The sequence below is a fragment of the Ascaphus truei genome, chromosome 10, assembly GCF_040206685.1.
Source record: "Ascaphus truei isolate aAscTru1 chromosome 10, aAscTru1.hap1, whole genome shotgun sequence".
NCBI lineage: Eukaryota > Metazoa > Chordata > Amphibia > Anura > Ascaphidae > Ascaphus > Ascaphus truei.
In genome coordinates, this window is record NC_134492.1 from 59,493,940 (window position 1) to 59,519,730 (window position 25,791).

The following is a 25,791-nucleotide window of genomic DNA, read 5'->3' on the forward strand; positions in this document are numbered from 1 at the left end:
TGACACTGTGCGGGGCATCGGGCGCTGTGTGACACTGTGCGGGGCATCGGGGGCTGTGTGACACTGTGCGGGGCATCGGGGGCTGTGTGACACTGTGCGGGGCATCGGGGGCTGTGTGGCACTGTGCGGGGCATCGGGTGCTGTGTGGCACTGTGCGGGGCATCGGGGGCTGTGTGACACTGTGCGGGGCATCGGGCGCTGTGTGGCACTGTGCGGGGCATCGGGCGCTGTGTGACACTGTGCGGGGCATCGGGCGCTGTGTGACACTGTGCGGGGCATCGGGGGCTGTGTGACACTGTGCGGGGCATCGGGGGCTGTGTGACACTGTGCGGGGCATCGGGGGCTGTGTGACATTGTGCGGGGCATCGGGGGCTGTGTGACACTGTGCGGGGCATCGGGGGCTGTGTGACACTGTGCGGGGCATCGGGGGCTGTGTGGCACTGTGCGGGGCATCGGGAGCTGTGTGGCACTGTGCGGGGCATCGGGCGCTGTGTGACACTGTGCGGGGCATCGGGGGCTGTGTGACACTGTGCGGGGCATCGGGCGCTGTGTGACACTGTGCGGGGCATCGGGGGCTGTGTGACACTGTGCGGGGCATCGGGGGCTGTGTGACACTGTGCGGGGCATCGGGGGCTGTGTGACACTGTGCGGGGCATCGGGGGCTGTGTGACACTGTGCGGGGCATCGGGGGCTGTGTGACACTGTGCGGGGCATCGGGGGCTGTGTGACACTGTGCGGGGCATCGGGGGCTGTGTGACACTGTGCGGGGCATCGGGCGCTGTGTGACACTGTGCGGGGCATCGGGGGCTGTGTGACACTGTGCGGGGCATCGGGGGCTGTGTGACACTGTGCGGGGCATCGGGGGCTGTGTGACACTGTGCGGGGCATCGGGGGCTGTGTGACACTGTGCGGGGCATCGGGGGCTGTGTGACACTGTGCGGGGCATCGGGGGCTGTGTGACACTGTGCGGGGCATCGGGGGCTGTGTGACACTGTGCGGGGCATCGGGCGCTGTGTGACACTGTGCGGGGCATCGGGGGCTGTGTGACACTGTGCGGGGCATCGGGGGCTGTGTGACACTGTGCGGGGCATCGGGGGCTGTGTGGCACTGTGCGGGGCATCGGGGGCTGTGTGACACTGTGCGGGGCATCGGGGGCTGTGTGACACTGTGCGGGGCATCGGGGGCTGTGTGACACTGTGCGGGGCATCGGGGGCTGTGCGGGGCATCGGGCGCTGTGTGACGCTGTGCGGGGCATCGGGGGCTGTGTGACACTGTGCGGGGCATTGGGCGCTGTGCGGGGCATCGGGGGCTGTGTGACACTGTGCGAGGCATTGGGGGCTGTGTGACACTGTGCGGGGCATCGGGCGCTGTGTGACACTGTGCGGGGCATCGGGGGCTGTGTGACACTGTGCGGGGCATCGGGCGCTGTGTGGCACTGTGCGGGGCATCGGGCGCTGTGTGGCACTGTGCGGGGCATCGGGCGCTGTGTGGCGCTGTGCGGGGCATCGGGCGCTGTGTGACGCTGTGCGGGGCATCGGGGGCTGTGTGACACTGTGCGGGGCATCGGGAGCTGTGTGGCACTGTGCGGGGCATCGGGCGCTGTGTGGCGCTGTGCGGGGCATCGGGCGCTGTGTGGCACTGTGCGGGGCATCGGGCGCTGTGTGGCGCTGTGCGGGGCATCGGGCGCTGTGTGACGCTGTGCGGGGCATCGGGCGCTGTGTGGCACTGTGCGGGGCATCGGGGGCTGTGTGACACTGTGCGGGGCATCGGGGGCTGTGTGACACTGCGGGGCATCGGGGGCTGTGTGGCACTGTGCGGGGCATCGGGGGCTGTGTGGCACTGTGCGGGGCATCGGGGGCTGTGTGACACTGTGCGGGGCATCGGGGGCTGTGTGACACTGTGCGGGGCATCGGGCGCTGTGTGACACTGTGCGGGGCATCGGGGGCTGTGTGGCACTGTGCGGGGCATCGGGCGCTGTGTGACGCTGTGCGGGGCATCGGGGGCTGTGTGGCGCTGTGCGGGGCATCGGGCGCTGTGTGGCGCTGTGCGGGGCATCGGGCGCTGTGTGACACTGTGCGGGGCATCGGGAGCTGTGTGGCACTGTGCGGGGCATCGGGCGCTGTGTGGCGCTGTGCGGGGCATCGGGCGCTGTGTGGCACTGTGCGGGGCATCGGGCGCTGTGTGGCGCTGTGCGGGGCATCGGGCGCTGTGTGACGCTGTGCGGGGCATCGGGCGCTGTGTGGCGCTGTGCGGGGCATCGGGGGCTGTGTGGCACTGTGCGGGGCATCGGGGGCTGTGTGACACTGTGCGGGGCATCGGGCGCTGTGTGACACTGTGCGGGGCATCGGGGGCTGTGTGACACTGTGCGGGGCATCGGGGGCTGTGTGGCACTGTGCGGGGCATCGGGCGCTGTGTGACGCTGTGCGGGGCATCGGGGGCTGTGTGGCGCTGTGCGGGGCATCGGGCGCTGTGTGGCGCTGTGCGGGGCATCGGGCGCTGTGTGACACTGTGCGGGGCATCGGGAGCTGTGTGGCACTGTGCGGGGCATCGGGCGCTGTGTGGCGCTGTGCGGGGCATCGGGCGCTGTGTGGCACTGTGCGGGGCATCGGGCGCTGTGTGGCGCTGTGCGGGGCATCGGGCGCTGTGTGACGCTGTGCGGGGCATCGGGCGCTGTGTGGCACTGTGCGGGGCATCGGGCGCTGTGTGGCACTGTGCGGGGCATCGGGGGCTGTGTGGCACTGTGCGGGGCATCGGGCGCTGTGTGGCACTGTGCGGGGCATCGGGCGCTGTGTGACACTGTGCGGGGCATCGGGGGCTGTGTGACACTGTGCGGGGCATCGGGGGCTGTGTGACACTGTGCGGGGCATCGGGGGCTGTGTGACACTGTGCGGGGCATCGGGGGCTGTGTGGCACTGTGCGGGGCATCGGGGGCTGTGTGACACTGTGCGGGGCATCGGGGGCTGTGTGGCACTGTGCGGGGCATCGGGCGCTGTGTGACGCTGTGCGGGGCATCGGGGGCTGTGTGGCGCTGTGCGGGGCATCGGGCGCTGTGTGACGCTGTGCGGGGCATCGGGCGCTGTGTGGCACTGTGCGGGGCATCGGGGGCTGTGTGGCACTGTGCGGGGCATCGGGGGCTGTGCGGGGCATCGGGGGCTGTGTGACACTGTGCGGGGCATCGGGGGCTGTGCGGGGCATCGGGCGCTGTGTGGCACTGTGCGGGGCATCGGGCGCTGTGCGGGGCATCGGGCGCTGTGTGGCACTGTGCGGGGCATCGGGGGCTGTGTGGCACTGTGCGGGGCATCGGGGGCTGTGTGACACTGTGCGGGGCATCGGGGGCTGTGTGACACTGTGCGGGGCATCGGGCGCTGTGTGGCACTGTGCGGGGCATCGGGGGCTGTGTGGCACTGTGCGGGGCATCGGGCGCTGTGTGGCACTGTGCGGGGCATCGGGGGCTGTGTGACACTGTGCGGGGCATCGGGGGCTGTGTGGCACTGTGCGGGGCATCGGGCGCTGTGTGACACTGTGCGGGGCATCGGGCGCTGTGTGACGCTGTGCGGGGCATCGGGGGCTGTGTGGCGCTGTGCGGGGCATCGGGCGCTGTGTGGCGCTGTGCGGGGCATCGGGCGCTGTGTGACGCTGTGCGGGGCATCAGGCGCTGTGTGGCACTGTGCGGGGCATCGGGGGCTGTGTGGCACTGTGCGGGGCATCGGGCGCTGTGTGGCACTGTGCGGGGCATCGGGCGCTGTGTGGCACTGTGCGGGGCATCGGGGGCTGTGTGACACTGTGCGGGGCATCGGGCGCTGTGTGACACTGTGCGGGGCATCGGGGGCTGTGTGACACAGTGCGGGCATCGGGGGCTGTGTGACACTGTGCGGGGCATCGGGGGCTGTGTGACACTGTGCGGGGCATCGGGCGCTGTGTGACACTGTGCGGGGCATCGGGCGCTGTGTGACACTGTGCGGGGCATCGGGGGCTGTGTGACACTGTGCGGGGCATCGGGCGCTGTGTGACACTGTGCGGGGCATCGGGCGCTGTGTGACACTGTGCGGAGCATCGGGGGCTGTGTGACACTGTGCGGGGCATCGGGCGCTGTGTGACACTGTGCGGGGCATCGGGCGCTGTGTGACGCTGTGCGGGGCATCGGGGGCTGTGTGACACTGTGCGGGGCATCGGGGGCTGTGTGGCACTGTGCGGGGCATCGGGCGCTGTGTGGCGCTGTGCGGGGCATCGGGCGCTGTGTGGCACTGTGCGGGGCATCGGGGGCTGTGTGACACTGTGCGGGGCATCGGGGGCTGTGTGACACTGTGCGGGGCATCGGGGGCTGTGTGACACTGTGCGGGGCATCGGGGGCTGTGTGACACTGTGCGGGGCATCGGGGGCTGTGTGACACTGTGCGGGGCATCGGGGGCTGTGTGACACTGTGCGGGGCATCGGGGGCTGTGTGACACTGTGCGGGGCATCGGGGGCTGTGTGGCACTGTGCGGGGCATCGGGCGCTGTGTGGCACTGTGCGGGGCATCGGGGGCTGTGTGACACTGTGCGGGGCATCGGGCGCTGTGTGACACTGTGCGGGGCATCGGGGGCTGTGTGACACTGTGCGGGGCATCGGGCGCTGTGTGGCACTGTGCGGGGCATCGGGGGCTGTGTGACGCTGTGCGGGGCATCGGGGGCTGTGTGACACTGTGCGGGGCATCGGGCGCTGTGTGACACTATGCGGGGCATCGGGGGCTGTGTGACACTGTGCGGGGCATCGGGGGCTGTGTGACACTGTGCGGGGCATCGGGCGCTGTGTGACACTGTGCGGGGCATCGGGCGCTGTGTGACACTGTGCGGGGCATCGGGCGCTGTGTGACACTGTGCGGGGCATCGGGGGCTGTGTGGCACTGTGCGGGGCATCGGGCGCTGTGTGACACTGTGCAGGGCATCGGGCGCTGTGTGACACTGTGCGGGGCATCGGGGGCTGTGTGACACTGTGCGGGGCATCGGGCGCTGTGTGACACTGTGCGGGGCATCGGGGGCTGTGTGACACTGTGCGGGGCATCGGGCGCTGTGTGACACTGTGCGGGGCATCGGGCGCTGTGTGGCACTGTGCGGGGCATCGGGCGCTGTGTGACACTGTGCGGGGCATCGGGGGCTGTGTGACACTGTGCGGGGCATCGGGGGCTGTGTGACACTGTGCGGGGCATCGGGGGCTGTGTGACACTGTGCGGGGCATCCGGCGCTGTGTGACACTGTGCGGGGCATCGGGCGCTGTGTGACACTATGCGGGGCATCGGGGGCTGTGTGACACTGTGCGGGGCATCGGGGGCTGTGTGACACTGTGCGGGGCATCGGGCGCTGTGTGACACTGTGCGGGGCATCGGGCGCTGTGTGACACTGTGCGGGGCATCGGGCGCTGTGTGACACTGTGCGGGGCATCGGGGGCTGTGTGGCACTGTGCGGGGCATCGGGCGCTGTGTGACACTGTGCAGGGCATCGGGCGCTGTGTGACACTGTGCGGGGCATCGGGGGCTGTGTGACACTGTGCGGGGCATCGGGCGCTGTGTGACACTGTGCGGGGCATCGGGGGCTGTGTGACACTGTGCGGGGCATCGGGCGCTGTGTGACACTGTGCGGGGCATCGGGCGCTGTGTGGCACTGTGCGGGGCATCGGGGGCTGTGTGACACTGTGCGGGGCATCGGGCGCTGTGTGGCACTGTGCGGGGCATCGGGCGCTGTGCGGGGCATCGGGCGCTGTGTGGCACTGTGCGGGGCATCGGGGGCTGTGTGACACTGTGCGGGGCATCGGGGGCTGTGTGACACTGTGCGGGGCATCGGGCGCTGTGTGGCACTGTGCGGGGCATCGGGGGCTGTGTGACACTGTGCGGGGCATCGGGGGCTGTGTGACACTGTGCAGGGCATCGGGCGCTGTGTGACACTGTGCGGGGCATCGGGGGCTGTGCGGGGCATCGGGCGCTGTGTGACACTGTGCGGGGCATCGGGCGCTGTGTGACATTGTGCGGGGCATCGGGCGCTGTGTGACGCTGTGCGGGGCATCGGGCGCTGTGTGACACTGTGCGGGGCATCGGGCGCTGTGTGACACTGTGCGGGGCATCGGGGGCTGTGTGACGCTGTGCGGGGCATCGGGCGCTGTGTGACACTGTGCGGGGCATCGGGGGCTGTGTGGCACTGTGCGGGGCATCGGGGGCTGTGTGACACTGTGCGGGGCATCGGGCGCTGTGTGACACTGTGCGGGGCATCGGGGGCTGTGTGACACTGTGCGGGGCATCGGGGGCTGTGTGACACTGTGCGGGGCATCGGACGCTGTGTGACACTGTGCGGGGCATCGGGGGCTGTGTGACACTGTGCGGGGCATCGGGGGCTGTGTGACACTGTGCGGGGCATCGGGCGCTGTGTGGCACTGTGCGGGGCATCGGGGGCTGTGCGGGGCATCGGGCGCTGTGTGACACTGTGCGGGGCATCGGGCGCTGTGTGGCACTGTGCGGGGCATCGGGCGCTGTGTGACACTGTGCGGGGCATCGGGGGCTGTGTGACACTGTGCGGGGCATCGGGGGCTGTGTGACACTGTGCGGGGCATCGGGGGCTGTGTGGCACTGTGCGGGGCATCGGGGGCTGTGTGACGCTGTGCGGGGCATCGGGGGCTGTGTGGCGCTGTGCAGGGCATCGGGCGCTGTGTGACACTGTGCGGGGCATCGGGGGCTGTGTGACACTGTGCGGGGCATCGGGGGCTGTGTGACACTGTGCGGGGCATCGGGGGCTGTGTGACACTGTGCGGGGCATCGGGCGCTGTGTGGCACTGTGCGGGGCATCGGGGGCTGTGTGACACTGTGCGGGGCATCGGGCGCTGTGTGGCACTGTGCGGGGCATCGGGGGCTGTGTGACACTGTGCGGGGCATCGGGGGCTGTGTGACACTGTGCGGGGCATCGGGCGCTGTGTGACACTGTGCGGGGCATCGGGGGCTGTGCGGGGCATCGGGCGCTGTGTGACACTGTGCGGGGCATCGGGCGCTGTGTGGCACTGTGCGGGGCATCGGACGCTGTGTGACACTGTGCGGGGCATCGGGCGCTGTGTGACACTGTGCGGGGCATCGGGCGCTGTGTGACACTGTGCGGGGCATCGGGGGCTGTGTGACACTGTGCGGGGCATCGGGCGCTGTGTGGCACTGTGCGGGGCATCGGGGGCTGTGCGGGGCATCGGGCGCTGTGTGACACTGTGCGGGGCATCGGGCGCTGTGTGGCACTGTGCGGGGCATCGGACGCTGTGTGACACTGTGCGGGGCATCGGGGGCTGTGTGACACTGTGCGGGGCATCGGGCGCTGTGTGGCACTGTGCGGGGCATCGGGGGCTGTGTGACACTGTGCGGGGCATCGGGGGCTGTGTGACACTGTGCGGGGCATCGGGCGCTGTGTGACACTGTGCGGGGCATCGGGGGCTGTGTGACACTGTGCGGGGCATCGGGCGCTGTGTGGCACTGTGCGGGGCATCGGGGGCTGTGTGGCGCTGTGCGGGGCATCGGGGGCTGTGTGACACTGTGCGGGGCATCGGGGGCTGTGTGACACTGTGCGGGGCATCGGGCGCTGTGTGGCACTGTGCGGGGCATCGGGGGCTGTGTGGCGCTGTGCGGGGCATCGGGGGCTGTGTGACACTGTGCGGGGCATCGGGGGCTGTGTGACACTGTGCGGGGCATCGGGGGCTGTGTGACGCTGTGCGGGGCATCGGGGGCTGTGTGGCACTGTGCGGGGCATCGGGGGCTGTGTGGCGCTGTGCGGGGCATCGGGGGCTGTGTGACACTGTGCGGGGCATCGGGGGCTGTGTGACACTGTGCGGGGCATCGGGGGCTGTGTGGCACTGTGCGGGGCATCGGGGGCTGTGTGGCACTGTGCGGGGCATCGGGCGCTGTGTGGCGCTGTGCGGGGCATCGGGCGCTGTGCGGGGCATCGGGCGCTGTGTGACGCTGTGCGGGGCATCGGGCGCTGTGTGACACTGTGCGGGGCATCGGGCGCTGTGTGGCGCTGTGCGGGGCATCGGGTGCTGTGTGACACTGTGCGGGGCATCGGGGGCTGTGTGGCACTGTGCGGGGCATCGGGCGCTGTGTGACACTGTGCGGGGCATCGGGGGCTGTGTGACACTGTGCGGGGCATCGGGGGCTGTGTGACACTGTGCGGGGCATCGGGCGCTGTGTGACACTGTGCGGGGCATCGGGCGCTGTGTGGCACTGTGCGGGGCATCGGGGGCTGTGTGGCACTGTGCGGGGCATCGGGGGCTGTGTGGCACTGTGCGGGGCATCGGGGGCTGTGTGACACTGTGCGGGGCATCGGGGGCTGTGTGACACTGTGCGGGGCATCGGGCGCTGTGTGACACTGTGCGGGGCATCGGGCGCTGTGTGGCACTGTGCGGGGCATCGGGGGCTGTGTGGCACTGTGCGGGGCATCGGGCGCTGTGTGACACTGTGCGGGGCATCGGGCGCTGTGTGGCACTGGGCGGGGCATCGGGGGCTGTGTGACACTGTGCGGGGCATCGGGGTCTGTGTGACACTGTGCGGGGCATCGGGCGCTGTGTGACACTGTGCGGGGCATCGGGGGCTGTGTGGCACTGTGCGGGGCATCGGGCGCTGTGTGACACTGTGCGGGGCATCGGGGGCTGTGTGACACTGTGCGGGGCATCGGGGGCTGTGTGACACTGTGCGGAGCATCGGGCGCTGTGTGGCACTGTGCGGGGCATCGGGGGCTGTGTGACACTGTGCGGGGCATCGGGGGCTGTGTGGCACTGTGCGGGGCATCGGGCGCTGTGTGACACTGTGCGGGGCATCGGGCGCTGTGTGACACTGTGCGGGGCATCGGGGGCTGTGTGACACTGTGCGGGGCATCGGGCGCTGTGTGACACTGTGCGGGGCATCGGGCGCTGTGTGACACTGTGCGGGGCATCGGGCGCTGTGTGACACTGTGCGGGGCATCGGGCGCTGTGTGGCACTGTGCGGGGCATCGGGGGCTGTGTGACACTGTGCGGGGCATCGGGCGCTGTGTGACACTGTGCGGGGCATCGGGCGCTGTGTGGCGCTGTGCGGGGCATCGGGGGCTGTGTGACACTGTGCGGGGCATCGGGCGCTGTGTGGCACTGTGCGGGGCATCGGGGGCTGTGTGACACTGTGCGGGGCATCGGGGGCTGTGTGACACTGTGCGGGGCATCGGGCGCTGTGTGACACTGTGCGGGGCATCGGGCGCTGTGTGACACTGTGCGGGGCATCGGGGGCTGTGTGACACTGTGCGGGGCATCGGGGGCTGTGTGACACTGTGCGGGGCATCGGGGGCTGTGTGACACTGTGCGGGGCATCGGGGGCTGTGTGACGCTGTGCGGGGCATCGGGGGCTGTGTGACACTGTGCGGGGCATCGGGGGCTGTGTGACACTGTGCGGGGCATCGGGGGCTGTGTGACACTGTGCGGGGCATCGGGGGCTGTGCGGGGCATCGGGGGCTGTGTGACACTGTGCGGGGCATCGGGTGCTGTGTGACACTGTGCGGGGCATCGGGGGCTGTGTGACACTGTGCGGGGCATCGGGCGCTGTGTGACACTGTGCGGGGCATCGGGCGCTGTGTGACACTGTGCGGGGCATCGGGGGCTGTGTGACACTGTGCGGGGCATCGGGCGCTGTGTGACACTGTGCGGGGCATCGGGGGCTGTGTGACACTGTGCGGGGCATCGGGGGCTGTGTGACACTGTGCGGGGCATCGGGCGCTGTGTGACACTGTGCGGGGCATCGGGCGCTGTGTGACACTGTGCAGGGCATCGGGCGCTGTGTGACACTGTGCGGGGCATCGGGGGCTGTGTGGCACTGTGCGGGGCATCGGGGGCTGTGCGGGGCATCGGGGGCTGTGTGACACTGTGCGGGGCATCGGGGGCTGTGTGGCACTGTGCGGGGCATCGGGGGCTGTGCGGGGCATCGGGCGCTGTGTGACACTGTGCGGGGCATCGGGCGCTGTGTGACACTGTGCGGGGCATCGGGGGCTGTGTGACACTGTGCGGGGCATCGGGGGCTGTGTGACACTGTGCGGGGCATCGGGCGCTGTGTGACACTGTGCGGGGCATCGGGCGCTGTGTGACACTGTGCGGGGCATCGGGCGCTGTGTGACACTGTGCGGGGCATCGGGGGCTGTGTGACACTGTGCGGGGCATCGGGCGCTGTGTGACACTGTGCGGGGCATCGGGCGCTGTGTGGCACTGTGCGGGGCATCGGGGGCTGTGTGACACTGTGCGGGGCATCGGGCGCTGTGTGGCACTGTGCGGGGCATCGGGGGCTGTGTGACACTGTGCGGGGCATCGGGCGCTGTGTGACACTGTGCGGGGCATCGGGGGCTGTGTGACGCTGTGCGGGGCATCGGGGGCTGTGTGACACTGTGCGGGGCATCGGGGGCTGTGTGACACTGTGCGGGGCATCGGGGGCTGTGTGACACTGTGCGGGGCATCGGGCGCTGTGTGACACTGTGCGGGGCATCGGGCGCTGTGCGACACTGTGCGGGGCATCGGGGGCTGTGTGACACTGTGCGGGGCATCGGGCGCTGTGTGACACTGTGCGGGGCATCGGGCGCTGTGTGACACTGTGCGGGGCATCGGGGGCTGTGTGGCACTGTGCGGGGCATCGGGGGCTGTGTGGCACTGTGCGGGGCATCGGGGGCTGTGTGACACTGTGCGGGGCATCGGACGCTGTGTGACACTGTGCGGGGCATCGGGGGCTGTGTGACACTGTGCGGGGCATCGGGCGCTGTGTGGCACTGTGCGGAGCATCGGGGGCTGTGTGGCACTGTGCGGGGCATCGGGCGCTGTGCGGGGCATCGGGGGCTGTGTGGCGCTGTGCGGGGCATCGGGGGCTGTGTGGCGCTGTGCGGGGCATCGGGGGCTGTGTGACACTGTGCGGGGCATCGGGGGCTGTGTGGCGCTGTGCGGGGCATCGGGCGCTGTGTGACGCTGTGCGGGGCATCGGGGGCTGTGTGACACTGTGCGGGGCATCGGGGGCTGTGTGACACTGTGCGGGGCATCGGGGGCTGTGTGACACTGTGCGGGGCATCGGGGGCTGTGTGACACTGTGCGGGGCATCGGGGGCTGTGTGACACTGTGCGGGGCATCGGGCGCTGTGTGACACTGTGCGGGGCATCGGGCGCTGTGTGACACTGTGCGGGGCATCGGGGGCTGTGTGACACTGTGCGGGGCATCGGGGGCTGTGTGGCACTGTGCGGGGCATCGGGCGCTGTGTGACACTGTGCGGGGCATCGGGGGCTGTGTGGCACTGTGCGGGGCATCGGGCGCTGTGTGGCACTGTGCGGGGCATCGGGGGCTGTGTGACACTGTGCGGGGCATCGGGGGCTGTGTGACACTGTGCGGGGCATCGGGCGCTGTGTGGCACTGTGCGGGGCATCGGGGGCTGTGTGACACTGTGCGGGGCATCGGGGGCTGTGTGACACTGTGCGGGGCATCGGGGGCTGTGTGACACTGTGCGGGGCATCGGGGGCTGTGTGACGCTGTGCGGGGCATCGGGGGCTGTGTGACACTGTGCGGGGCATCGGGCGCTGTGCGGGCATCGGGGGCTGTGTGACACTGTGCGGGGCATCGGGGGCTGTGTGACACTGTGCGGGGCATCGGGCGCTGTGTGACACTGTGCGGGGCATCGGGGGCTGTGTGACACTGTGCGGGGCATCGGGCGCTGTGTGACACTGTGCGGGGCATCGGGCGCTGTGTGACACTGTGCGGGGCATCGGGGGCTGTGTGGCACTGTGCGGGGCATCGGGCGCTGTGTGACACTGTGCGGGGCATCGGGGGCTGTGTGACACTGTGCGGGGCATCGGGGGCTGTGTGGCACTGTGCGGGGCATCGGGCGCTGTGTGACACTGTGCGGGGCATCGGGCGCTGTGCGGGGCATCGGGGGCTGTGTGGCACTGTGCGGGGCATCGGCCGCTGTGTGACACTGTGCGGGGCATCGGGGGCTGTGTGGCACTGTGCGGGGCATCGGGCGCTGTGTGGCACTGTGCGGGGCATCGGGGGCTGTGTGACACTGTGCGGGGCATCGGGGGCTGTGTGACACTGTGCGGGGCATCGGGGGCTGTGTGACACTGTGCGGGGCATCGGGGGCTGTGTGACACTGTGCGGGGCATCGGGGGCTGTGTGACACTGTGCGGGGCATCGGGCGCTGTGTGACACTGTGCGGGGCATCGGGCGCTGTGTGGCGCTGTGCGGGGCATCGGGGGCTGTGTGACACTGTGCGGGGCATCGGGCGCTGTGTGACACTGTGCGGGGCATCGGGCGCTGTGTGGCGCTGTGCGGGGCATCGGGGGCTGTGTGACACTGTGCGGGGCATCGGGCGCTGTGTGACACTGTGCGGGGCATCGGGCGCTGTGTGGCGCTGTGCGGGGCATCGGGGGCTGTGTGACACTGTGCGGGGCATCGGGCGCTGTGTGACACTGTGCGGGGCATCGGGCGCTGTGTGGCGCTGTGCGGGGCATCGGGGGCTGTGTGGCGCTGTGCGGGGCATCGGGCGCTGTGTGGCACTGTGCGGGGCATCGGGGGCTGTGTGACACTGTGCGGGGCATCGGGCGCTGTGTGGCACTGTGCGGGGCATCGGGGGCTGTGTGACACTGTGCGGGGCATCGGGCGCTGTGTGACACTGTGCGGGGCATCGGGCGCTGTGTGGCGCTGTGCGGGGCATCGGGGGCTGTGTGACACTGTGCGGGGCATCGGGGGCTGTGTGGGGCATCGGGCGCTGTGTGACACTGTGCGGGGCATCGGGCGCTGTGTGACACTGTGCGGGGCATCGGGGGCTGTGTGACACTGCGCGGGGCATCGGGGGCTGTGTGACACTGTGCGGGGCATCGGGGGCTGTGTGACACTGTGCGGGGCATCGGGGGCTGTGTGACACTGTGCGGGCATCGGGCGCTGTGTGGCACTGTGCGGGGCATCGGGCGCTGTGTGACGCTGTGCGGGGCATCGGGCGCTGTGTGGCACTGCGCGGGGCATCGGGGGCTGTGTGGCACTGTGCGGGGCATCGGGGGCTGTGTGACACTGTGCGGGGCATCGGGGCTGTGTGACACTGTGCGGGGCATCGGGGGCTGTGTGACACTGTGCGGGGCATCGGGGGCTGTGTGACACTGTGCGGGGCATCGGGCGCTGTGTGACACTGTGCGGGGCATCGGGGGCTGTGTGACACTGTGCGGGGCATCGGGGGCTGTGTGACACTGTGCGGGGCATCGGGGGCTGTGTGACACTGTGCGGGGCATCGGGGGCTGTGTGACACTGTGCGGGGCATCGGGCGCTGTGTGACACTGTGCGGGGCATCGGGGGCTGTGTGGCACTGTGCGGGGCATCGGGGGCTGTGTGACACTGTGCGGGGCATCGGGGGCTGTGTGACACTGTGCGGGGCATCGGGGGCTGTGTGACGCTGTGCGGGGCATCGGGCGCTGTGTGACACTGTGCGGGGCATCGGGCGCTGTGTGGCACTGTGCGGGGCATCGGGGGCTGTGTGACACTGTGCGGGGCATCGGGGGCTGTGTGGCACTGTGCGGGGCATCGGGGGCTGTGCGACACTGTGCGGGGCATCGGGCGCTGTGTGACACTGTGCGGGGCATCGGGCGCTGTGTGACACTGTGCGGGGCATCGGGCGCTGTGTGGCGCTGTGCGGGGCATCGGGGGCTGTGTGACACTGTGCGGGGCATCGGGCGCTGTGTGACACTGTGCGGGGCATCGGGCGCTGTGTGGCGCTGTGCGGGGCATCGGGGGCTGTGTGACACTGTGCGGGGCATCGGGCGCTGTGTGACACTGTGCGGGGCATCGGGCGCTGTGTGGCGCTGTGCGGGGCATCGGGGGCTGTGTGGCGCTGTGCGGGGCATCGGGCGCTGTGTGGCACTGTGCGGGGCATCGGGGGCTGTGTGACACTGTGCGGGGCATCGGGCGCTGTGTGGCACTGTGCGGGGCATCGGGGGCTGTGTGACACTGTGCGGGGCATCGGGCGCTGTGTGACACTGTGCGGGGCATCGGGCGCTGTGTGGCGCTGTGCGGGGCATCGGGGGCTGTGTGACACTGTGCGGGGCATCGGGGGCTGTGTGGGGCATCGGGCGCTGTGTGACACTGTGCGGGGCATCGGGCGCTGTGTGACACTGTGCGGGGCATCGGGGGCTGTGTGACACTGCGCGGGGCATCGGGGGCTGTGTGACACTGTGCGGGGCATCGGGGGCTGTGTGACACTGTGCGGGGCATCGGGGGCTGTGTGACACTGTGCGGGGCATCGGGCGCTGTGTGGCACTGTGCGGGGCATCGGGCGCTGTGTGACGCTGTGCGGGGCATCGGGCGCTGTGTGGCACTGCGCGGGGCATCGGGGGCTGTGTGGCACTGTGCGGGGCATCGGGGGCTGTGTGACACTGTGCGGGGCATCGGGGCTGTGTGACACTGTGCGGGGCATCGGGGGCTGTGTGACACTGTGCGGGGCATCGGGGGCTGTGTGACACTGTGCGGGGCATCGGGCGCTGTGTGACACTGTGCGGGGCATCGGGGGCTGTGTGACACTGTGCGGGGCATCGGGGGCTGTGTGACACTGTGCGGGGCATCGGGGGCTGTGTGACACTGTGCGGGGCATCGGGGGCTGTGTGACACTGTGCGGGGCATCGGGCGCTGTGTGACACTGTGCGGGGCATCGGGGGCTGTGTGGCACTGTGCGGGGCATCGGGGGCTGTGTGGCACTGTGCGGGGCATCGGGGGCTGTGTGGCACTGTGCGGGGCATCGGGCGCTGTGCGACACTGTGCGGGGCATCGGGCGCTGTGTGACACTGTGCGGGGCATCGGGCGCTGTGTGACACTGTGCGGGGCATCGGGCGCTGTGTGACGCTGTGCGGGGCATCGGGCGCTGTGTGGCACTGTGCGGGGCATCGGGGGCTGTGTGACACTGTGCGGGGCATCGGGCGCTGTGTGACACTGTGCGGGGCATCGGGCGCTGTGTGGCGCTGTGCGGGGCATCGGGGGCTGTGTGACACTGTGCGGGGCATCGGGCGCTGTGTGACACTGTGCGGGGCATCGGGGGCTGTGTGACACTGTGCGGGCATCGGGCGCTGTGTGGCACTGTGCGGGGCATCGGGCGCTGTGTGACGCTGTGCGGGGCATCGGGCGCTGTGTGACGCTGTGCGGGGCATCGGGGGCTGTGTGACACTGTGCGGGGCATCGGGGGCTGTGTGGCACTGTGCGGGGCATCGGGGGCTGTGTGACACTGTGCGGGGCATCGGGCGCTGTGTGACGCTGTGCGGGGCATCGGGCGCTGTGTGACGCTGTGCGGGGCATCGGGGGCTGTGTGACACTGTGCGGGGCATCGGGGGCTGTGTGGCACTGTGCGGGGCATCGGGGGCTGTGTGACACTGTGCGGGGCATCGGGGCTGTGTGGCACTGTGCGGGGCATCGGGCGCTGTGTGACACTGTGCGGGGCATCGGGGGCTGTGTGACACTGTGCGGGGCATCGGGGGCTGTGTGACACTGTGCGGGGCATCGGGCGCTGTGTGACACTGTGCGGGGCATCGGGCGCTGTGTGACACTGTGCGGGGCATCGGGGCGCTGTGTGACACTGTGCGGGGCATCGGGGGCTGTGTGACACTGTGCGGGGCATCGGGCGCTGTGTGACACTGTGCGGGGCATCGGGGGCTGTGTGACACTGTGCGGGGCATCGGGGGCTGTGTGGCACTGTGCGGGGCATCGGGGGCTGTGTGGCACTGTGCGGGGCATCGGGGGCTGTGTGACACTGTGCGGGGCATCGGGTGCTGTGTGGCACTGTGCGGGGCATCGGGGGCTGTGTGACACTGTGCGGGGCATCGGGGGCTGTGTGGCACTGTGCGGGGCATCGGGCGCTGTGTGACACTGTGCGGGGCATCGGGGGCTGTGTGACACTGTGCGGGGCATCGGGCGCTGTGTGACACTGTGCGGGGCATCGGGGGCTGTGTGGCACTGTGCGGGGCATCGGGCGCTGTGTGACACTGTGCGGGGCATCGGGCGCTGTGTGACACTGTGCGGGGCATCGGGGGCTGTGTGACACTGTGCGGGGCATCGGGGGCTGTGTGGCACTGTGCGGGGCATCGGGCGCTGTGTGGCACTGTGCGGGGCATCGGGGGCTGTGGGGGCTGTGCGGGGCATCGGGCGCTGTGTGACACTGTGCGGGGCATCGGGCGCTGTGTGACACTGTGCGGGGCATCGGGGGCTGTGGGGGCTGTGCGGGGCATCGGGGGCTGTGGGGGCTGTGCGGGGCATCGGGCGCTGTGTGACACTGTGCGGGGCATCGGGCGCTGTGTGACACTGTGCGGGGCATCGGGGGCTGTGTGGCACTGTGCGGGGCATCGGGCGCTGTGTGACACTGTGCGGGGCATCGGGCGCTGTGTGACACTGTGCGGGGCATCGGGGGCTGTGTGACACTGTGCGGGGCATCGGGCGCTGTGTGACACTGTGCGGGGCATCGGGCGCTGTGTGGCACTGTGCGGGGCATCGGGGGCTGTGTGGCGCTGTGCGGGGCATCGGGGGCTGTGTGACACTGTGCGGGGCATCGGGGGCTGTGTGGCACTGTGCGGGGCATCGGGCGCTGTGTGGCACTGTGCGGGGCATCGGGGGCTGTGTGACACTGTGCGGGGCATCGGGGGCTGTGTGACACTGTGCGGGGCATCGGGCGCTGTGTGACACTGTGCGGGGCATCGGGGGCTGTGTGACACTGTGCGGGGCATCGGGGGCTGTGTGACACTGTGCGGGGCATCGGGCGCTGTGTGACACTGTGCGGGGCATCGGGGGCTGTGTGACACTGTGCGGGGCATCGGGCGCTGTGTGACACTGTGCGGGGCATCGGGCGCTGTGTGACGCTGTGCGGGGCATCGGGCGCTGTGTGGCACTGTGCGGGGCATCGGGGGCTGTGTGGCACTGTGCGGGGCATCGGGGGCTGTGTGACACTGTGCGGGGCATCGGGGGCTGTGTGGCACTGTGCGGGGCATCGGGGGCTGTGTGACACTGTGCGGGGCATCGGGGGCTGTGTGACACTGTGCGGGGCATCGGGGGCTGTGGGGGCTGTGCGGGGCATCGGGCGCTGTGTGGCACTGTGCGGGGCATCGGGGGCTGTGTGACGCTGTGCGGGGCATCGGGGGCTGTGTGACACTGTGCGGGGCATCGGGGGCTGTGTGACACTGTGCGGGGCATCGGGGGCTGTGTGACGCTGTGCGGGGCATCGGGGGCTGTGTGACACTGTGCGGGGCATCGGGCGCTGTGTGGCACTGTGCGGGGCATCGGGCGCTGTGTGGCACTGTGCGGGGCATCGGGGGCTGTGTGGCACTGTGCGGGGCATCGGGCGCTGTGTGGCACTGTGCGGGGCATCGGGCGCTGTGTGGCACTGTGCGGGGCATCGGGCGCTGTGTGACACTGTGCGGGGCATCGGGGGCTGTGTGACACTGTGCGGGGCATCGGGCGCTGTGTGGCGCTGTGCGGGGCATCGGGCGCTGTGTGACGCTGTGCGGGGCATCGGGCGCTGTGTGACACTGTGCGGGGCATCGGGCGCTGTGTGGCACTGCGCGGGGCATCGGGGGCTGTGTGACACTGTGCGGGGCATCGGGGGCTGTGTGACACTGTGCGGGGCATCGGGGGCTGTGTGACATTGTGCGGGGCATCGGGCGCTGTGTGACACTGTGCGGGGCATCGGGGGCTGTGTGACACTGTGCGGGGCATCGGGCGCTGTGTGGCACTGTGCGGGGCATCGGGGGCTGTGTGACACTGTGCGGGGCATCGGGGGCTGTGTGACACTGTGCGGGGCATCGGGCGCTGTGTGACACTGTGCGGGGCATCGGGGGCTGTGTGGCACTGTGCGGGGCATCGGGGGCTGTGTGACACTGTGCGGGGCATCGGGGGCTGTGTGACACTGTGCGGGGCATCGGGCGCTGTGTGACACTGTGCGGGGCATCCGGCGCTGTGTGACACTGTGCGGGGCATCGGGCGCTGTGTGACACTGTGCGGGGCATCGGGGGCTGTGTTGCGCTGTGCGGGGCATCGGGGGCTGTGTGACACTGTGCGGGCATCGGGCGCTGTGTGACACTGTGCGGGGCATCGGGCGCTGTGTGACACTGTGCGGGGCATCGGGCGCTGTGTGGCGCTGTGCGGGGCATCGGGGGCTGTGTGGCACTGTGCGGGGCATCGGGGGCTGTGTGACACTGTGCGGGGCATCGGGGGCTGTGTGACACTGTGCGGGGCATCGGGGGCTGTGTGACATTGTGCGGGGCATCGGGCGCTGTGTGACACTGTGCGGGGCATCGGGGGCTGTGTGACACTGTGCGGGGCATCGGGCGCTGTGTGACGCTGTGCGGGGCATCGGGGGCTGTGTGACACTGTGCGGGGCATCGGGGGCTGTGTGGCGCTGTGCGGGGCATCGGGGGCTGTGTGACACTGTGCGGGGCATCGGGCGCTGTGTGACACTGTGCGGGGCATCGGGCGCTGTGTGACACTGTGCGGGGCATCGGGCGCTGTGTGGCACAGTGCGGGGCATCGGGGGCTGTGTGACACTGTGCGGGGCATCGGGCGCTGTGTGACACTGTGCGGGGCATCGGGCGCTGTGTGACACTGTGCGGGGCATCGGGGGCTGTGTGGCACTGTGCGGGGCATCGGGCGCTGTGCGGGGCATCGGGCGCTGTGTGGCACTGTGCGGGGCATCGGGGGCTGTGTGGCACTGTGCGGGGCATCGGGGGCTGTGTGACACTGTGCGGGGCATCGGGCGCTGTGTGACACTGTGCGGGGCATCGGGCGCTGTGTGACACTGTGCGGGGCATCGGGGGCTGTGTGACACTGTGCGGGGCATCGGGCGCTGTGTGGCGCTGTGCGGAGCATCGGGGGCTGTGTGACACTGTGCGGGGCATCGGGCGCTGTGTGGCACTGTGCGGGGCATCGGGGGCTGTGTGACACTGTGCGGGGCATCGGGCGCTGTGTGGCACTGTGCGGGGCATCGGGGGCTGTGTGACACTGTGCGGGGCATCGGGGGCTGTGCGGGGCATCGGGCGCTGTGTGACACTGTGCGGGGCATCGGGGGCTGTGTGACACTGTGCGGGGCATCGGGGGCTGTGTGGCACTGTGCGGGGCATCGGGGGCTGTGTGACACTGTGCGGGGCATCGGGGGCTGTGCGGGGCATCGGGCGCTGTGTGACACTGTGCGGGGCATCGGGGGCTGTGTGACACTGTGCGGGGCATCGGGCGCTGTGTGACACTGTGCGGGGCATCGGGCGCTGTGCGGGGCATCGGGCGCTGTGTGACACTGTGCGGGGCATCGGGCGCTGTGTGACACTGCGCGGGGCATCGGGCGCTGTGTTGCGCTGTGCGGGGCATCGGGCGCTGTGTGACACTGCGCGGGGCATCGGGCGCTGTGTGGCACTGTGCGGGGCATCGGGCGCTGTGTTGCGCTGTGCGGGGCATCGGGGGCTGTGTGACACTGTGCGGGGCATCGGGGGCTGTGTGACACTGTGCGGGGCATCGGGCGCTGTGTGACACTGCGCGGGGCATCGGGCGCTGTGTTGCGCTGTGCGGGGCATCGGGGGCTGTGTGACACTGTGCGGGGCATCGGGGGCTGTGTGGCACTGTGCGGGGCATCGGACGCTGTGTGACACTGTGCGGGCATCGGGCGCTGTGTGGCGCTGTGCGGGGCATCGGGGGCTGTGTGACACTGTGCGGGGCATCGGGGGCTGTGTGACACTGTGCGGGGCATCGGGCGCTGTGTGACACTGTGCGGGGCATCGGGCGCTGTGTTGCGCTGTGCGGGGCATCGGGGGCTGTGTGACACTGTGCGGGGCATCGGGCGCTGTGTGACACTGTGCGGGGCATCGGGCGCTGTGTTGTGCTGTGCGGGGCATCGGGGGCTGTGTGACACTGTGCGGGCATCGGGCGCTGTGTGGCACTGTGCGGGGCATCGGGCGCTGTGTGGCACTGTGCGGGGCATCGGGCGCTGTGTGACACTGTGCGGGGCATCGGGGGCTGTGTGACACTGTGCGGGGCATCGGGCGCTGTGTGGCGCTGTGCGGGGCATCGGGCGCTGTGTGGCACTGTGCGGGGCATCGGGCGCTGTGTGGCACTGTGCGGGGCATCGGGGGCTGTGTGGCACTGTGCGGGGCATCGGGCGCTGTGTGACACTGTGCGGGGCATCGGGGGCTGTGTGACACTGTGCGGGGCATCGGGCGCTGTGTGGCGCTGTGCGGGGCATCGGGGGCTGTGTGACACTGTGCGGGGCATCGGGGGCTGTGTGACACTGTGCGGGGCATCGGGGGCTGTGTGACACTGTGCGAGGCATTGGGGGCTGTGTGACACTGTGCGGGGCATCGGGGGCTGTGTGACACTGTGCGGGGCATCGGGCGCTGTGTGACACTGTGCGGGGCATCGGGGGCTGTGTGGCACTGTGCGGGGCATCGGGCGCTGTGTGACACTGTGCGGGGCATCGGGCGCTGTGTGACGCTGTGCGGGGCATCGGGGGCTGTGTTGCGCTGTGCGGGGCATCGGGCGCTGTGTGACTGTGCGGGGCATCGGGGGCTGTGCGGGGCATCGGGCGCTGTGTGACACTGTGCGGGGCATCGGGGGCTGTGTGACACTGTGCGGGGCATCGGACGCTGTGTGGCACTGTGCGGGGCATCGGGCGCTGTGTGACACTGTGCGGGGCATCGGGCGCTGTGTGGCACTGTGCGGGGCATCGGGGGCTGTGTGACACTGTGCGGGGCATCGGGGGCTGTGTGACACTGTGCGGGGCATCGGGGGCTGTGTGGCACTGTGCGGGGCATCGGGCGCTGTGCGACACTGTGCGGGGCATCGGGGGCTGTGTGACACTGTGCGGGGCATCGGGCGCTGTGTGACACTGTGCGGGGCATCGGGGGCTGTGTGACACTGTGCGGGGCATCGGGCGCTGTGTGGCACTGTGCGGGGCATCGGGGGCTGTGTGGCACTGTGCGGGGCATCGTGGGCTGTGTGACACTGTGCGGGGCATCGGGCGCTGTGTGACACTGTGCGGGGCATCGGGGGCTGTGTGGCACTGTGCGGGGCATCGGGGGCTGTGTGACACTGTGCGGGGCATCGGGAGCTGTGTGGCACTGTGCGGGGCATTGGGCGCTGTGTGGCGCTGTGCGGGGCATCGGGGGCTGTGTGACACTGTGCGGGGCGTCGGGCGCTGTGTGGCACTGTGCGGGGCATCGGGGGCTGTGTGACACTGTGCGGGGCATCCGGCGCTGTGTGACACTGTGCGGGGCATCGGGGGCTGTGTGACACTGTGCGGGGCATCGGGCGCTGTGTGACACTGTGCGGGGCATCGGGCGCTGTGTGACACTGTGCGGGGCATCGGGCGCTGTGTGACACTGTGCGGGGCATCGGGCGCTGTGTGACACTATGCGGGGCATCGGGGGCTGTGTGGCACTGTGCGGGGCATCGGGGGCTGTGTGACACTGTGCGGGGCATCGGGGGCTGTGTGACATTGTGCGGGGCATCGGGGGCTGTGTGACACTGTGCGGGGCATCGGGGGCTGTGTGACACTGTGCGGGGCATCGGGGGCTGTGTGACACTGTGCGGGGCATCGGGGGCTGTGTGACACTGTGCGGGGCATCGGGGGCTGTGTGACACTGTGCGGGGCATCGGGGGCTGTGTGGCACTGTGCGGGGCATCGGGGGCTGTGTGACGCTGTGCGGGGCATCGGGGGCTGTGTGACACTGTGCGGGGCATCGGGGGCTGTGTGACGCTGTGCGGGGCATCGGGGGCTGTGTGACACTGTGCGGGGCATCGGGCGCTGTGTGACACTGTGCGGGGCATCGGGCGCTGTGTGACGCTGTGCGGGGCATCGGGCGCTGTGTGGCACTGTGCGGGGCATCGGGGGCTGTGTGACACTGTGCGGGGCATCGGGGGCTGTGTGACACTGTGCGGGGCATCGGGGGCTGTGTGACACTGTGCGGGGCATCGGGGGCTGTGTGACACTGTGCGGGGCATCGGGCGCTGTGTGACGCTGTGCGGGGCATCGGGCGCTGTGTGGCACTGTGCGGGGCATCGGGCGCTGTGTGACGCTGTGCGGGGCATCGGGGGCTGTGTGACGCTGTGCGGGGCATCGGGGGCTGTGTGGCACTGTGCGGGGCATCGGGCGCTGTGTGGCGCTGTGCGGGGCATCGGGCGCTGTGTGACACTGTGCGGGGCATCGGGGGCTGTGTGGCACTGTGCGGGGCATCGGGTGCTGTGTGACGCTGTGCGGGGCATCGGGCGCTGTGTGGCACTGTGCGGGGCATCGGGGGCTGTGTGACACTGTGCGGGGCATCGGGCGCTGTGTGGCACTGTGCGGGGCATCGGGGGCTGTGTGACACTGTGCGGGGCATCGGGCGCTGTGCGGGGCATCGGGGGCTGTGTGACACTGTGCGGGGCATCGGGGGCTGTGTGGCACTGTGCGGGGCATCGGGGGCTGTGTGGCACTGTGCGGGGCATCGGGGGCTGTGTGGCACTGTGCGGGGCATCGGGGGCTGTGTGGCGCTGTGCGGGGCATCGGGGGCTGTGCGGGGCATCGGGGGCTGTGTGACACTGTGCGGGGCATCGGGCGCTGTGTGACACTGTGCGGGGCATCGGGGGCTGTGTGACACTGTGCGGGGCATCGGGGGCTGTGCGGGGCATCGGGGGCTGTGTGACACTGTGCGGGGCATCGGGCGCTGTGTGACACTGTGCGGGGCATCGGGGGCTGTGTGGCACTGTGCGGGGCATCGGGGGCTGTGTGGCGCTGTGCGGGGCATCGGGCGCTGTGTGACACTGTGCGGGGCATCGGGGGCTGTGTGACACTGTGCGGGGCATCGGGCGCTGTGTGACACTGTGCGGGGCATCGGGGGCTGTGTGGCACTGTGCGGGGCATCGGGGGCTGTGTGGCACTGTGCGGGGCATCGGGGGCTGTGTGACACTGTGCGGGGCATCGGGGGCTATGTGACACTGTGCGGGGCATCGGGCGCTGTGTGGCACTGTGCGGGGCATCGGGCGCTGTGTGACACTGTGCGGGGCATTGGGCGCTGTGTGGCGCTGTGCGGGGCATCGGGCGCTGTGTGGCACTGTGCGGGGCATCGGGGGCTGTGTGGCACTGTGCGGGGCATCGGGGGCTGTGTGGCGCTGTGCGGGGCATCGGGCGCTGTGTGACACTGTGCGGGGCATCGGGGGCTGTGTGACACTGTGCGGGGCATCGGGCGCTGTGTGACACTGTGCGGGGCATCGGGGGCTGTGTGGCACTGTGCGGGGCATCGGGCGCTGTGTGACACTGTGCGGGGCATCGGGGGCTGTGTGACACTGTGCGGGGCATCGGGGGCTATGTGACACTGTGCGGGGCATCGGGCGCTGTGTGACACTGTGCAGGGCATCGGGCGCTGTGTGACACTGTGCGGGGCATCGGGGGCTGTGTGGCACTGTGCGGGGCATCGGGGGCTGTGTGGCACTGTGCGGGGCATCGGGCGCTGTGTGACACTGTGCGGGGCATCGGGCGCTGTGTGACACTGTGCGGGGCATCGGGGGCTGTGTGACACTGTGCGGGGCATCGGGCGCTGTGTGACACTGTGCGGGGCATCGGGCGCTGTGTGACACTGTGCGGGGCATCGGGCACTGTGTGGCACTGTGCGGGGCATCGGGCGCTGTGTGGCACTGTGCGGGGCATCGGGCGCTGTGCGGGGCATCGGGCGCTGTGCGGGGCATCGGGCGCTGTGCGGGGCATCGGGCGCTGTGCGGGGCATCGGGCGCTGTGCGGGGCATTATATAATATACGGAGCCGCCGGGCGCAGAATCGAGTTTCTGGAAAGACGGGGTATTGGCACAAGACACATTTTAACCCCGTTGTTGCCAGAGAGGCCGGCAAAGCAACGCAACATCATTATGCTGCCCAGCATGTTCATTACAAGTGTAATGATACTCTGTACCATTATACAGCGCAGGGTTTCATTATCAGGGGCTGGAAGTGTATGGGGATACTCCGTACCATTATACAGCGCAGGGTTTCATTATCAGGGGCTGGAAGTGTATGGGGATACTCCGTACCATTATACAGCGCAGGGTTTCATTATCAGGGGCTGGAAGTGTATGGGGATACTCTGTACCATTATACAGCGCAGGGTTTCATTATCAGGGGCTGGAAGTGTATGGGGATACTCCGTACCATTATACAGCGCAGGGTTTCATTATCAGGGGCTGGAAGTGTATGGGGATACTCTGTACCATTATACAGCGCAGGGTTTCATTATCAGGGGCTGGAAGTGTATGGGGATACTCTGTACCATTATACAGCGCAGGGTTTCATTATCAGGGGCTGGAAGTGTATGGGGATACTCTGTACCATTATACAGCGCAGGGTTTCATTATCAGGGGCTGGAAGTGTATGGGGATACTCTGTACCATTATACAGCGCAGGGTTTCATTATCAGGGGCTGGAAGTGTATAGGGATACTCCGTACCATTATACAGCGCAGGGTTTCATTATCAGGGGCTGGAAGTGTATAGGGATACTCCGTACCATTATACAGCGCAGGGTTTCATTATCAGGGGCTGGAAGTGTATGGGGATACTTTGTATCATTATACAGTGCAGGGTTTCATTATCAGGGGCAGGAAGTGTATGGGGATACTCTGTACCATTATACAGCGCAGGGTTTCATTATCAGGGGCTGGAAGTGTATAGGGATACTTTGTACCATTATACAGTGCAGCATGTTCACCTCTGAGCGGTGATTTAACCATTTCGGGTTCCTGAGGGAGTCCCGCACTGCGCTGTGGATCCCCAGTAGCGCAGGGGTTAATGCCCCCCCCCCCGGATATTCCCCCGATAGTAACCGTCTCCCCGCTGCTTCTTCCATCCTGATTTAGTAGGGTTTCCGTCCCGGTGATTTGCCGCCGCGGCCCTAATTGTGCTGATAAATGGCCGTGCGCGTGCGACAATAAACACAAATTAGGCGCGGAATAAAGCTTCGTTATGCAGGCGCGTGCTTTACGATCTAATTAACAAGGCAGCCCGGCCACCGTAAATATTCCCCACCTGCTCGCTCGCAGGTCTCCGCCCGCCCCAGGCACTCCTTGTGCGCTCCCGTTCCACACTTCTGGCAGAGGTAGCCCTGGTAAAAGGTTCCCCTGGGGGGGAAGAGAACAAGGTCACTGATCAAGGTCAGAGGGGGGTTCGCTGAAATCCCCACGCGATCCGCACTGTCGCCTCTCTGCTGTGAGGCCTCAGACCCCGTCACTAATTTTCCCAGTGTAGGAATCCCTTGTGTTGACCAGTTCACTGGATTAACCTGTACCACCTCTGCTGGGATGATGCTCAATGCCCCCACTACTCTTTAAGTGAAGGACTTATAGAATATATTGCCGCTCCTCCACCCGCCCCCCCCACTCTCGAGACCCCCAGCTTCAGAGCATTTCTAATTCTCCTTACGATGGAGATTGCTTCTATATCACTCTCCCTCCTCTTTCTCTCTCACACCCCCCTCTTCCTCCTTTCTTTCTCAACCCACTTGTCCCTCCTTTCTCCCTCACATCCCCCTCTCCTTCCTTTCTCCCTCACATCCCTCTCTCCCTCCTTTCTCTGTCACCCCCCTCCCTCCTTTCCATCTCACATGCCCCTCTCCCTCCTTTCCCTCCCACCCCCTCCCTCCTTTCCCTCTCACCCCCTCCCTTCTATCTCACATCCCACTCTCCCTCCTTTCTCTCACACACCCCTCTCCCTCCTTTCTCCCTCACATCCCCCTTTCCCTCCTTTCTCTCTCACATCCCCCTCTCCCTCCTTTCTCTCTCACATCCCCCTCCTTTC

The 25,791-nt window shown here is 69.1% G+C and overlaps 1 protein-coding gene across 2 annotated transcripts in view; it reads right to left on the bottom strand.

The window, feature by feature from the left end:
- Positions 1–25,791, bottom strand: part of VAV3 (vav guanine nucleotide exchange factor 3) — a 229,582-nt gene that overhangs the window by 119,797 nt on the left and 83,994 nt on the right. For both annotated transcript variants that reach the window (XM_075617032.1, XM_075617033.1), the window contains exon 18: positions 25,024–25,115. In XM_075617032.1, coding sequence (XP_075473147.1) covers positions 25,024–25,115 — 92 coding nt within the window. The remainder of the gene's footprint in view (positions 1–25,023; positions 25,116–25,791) is intronic.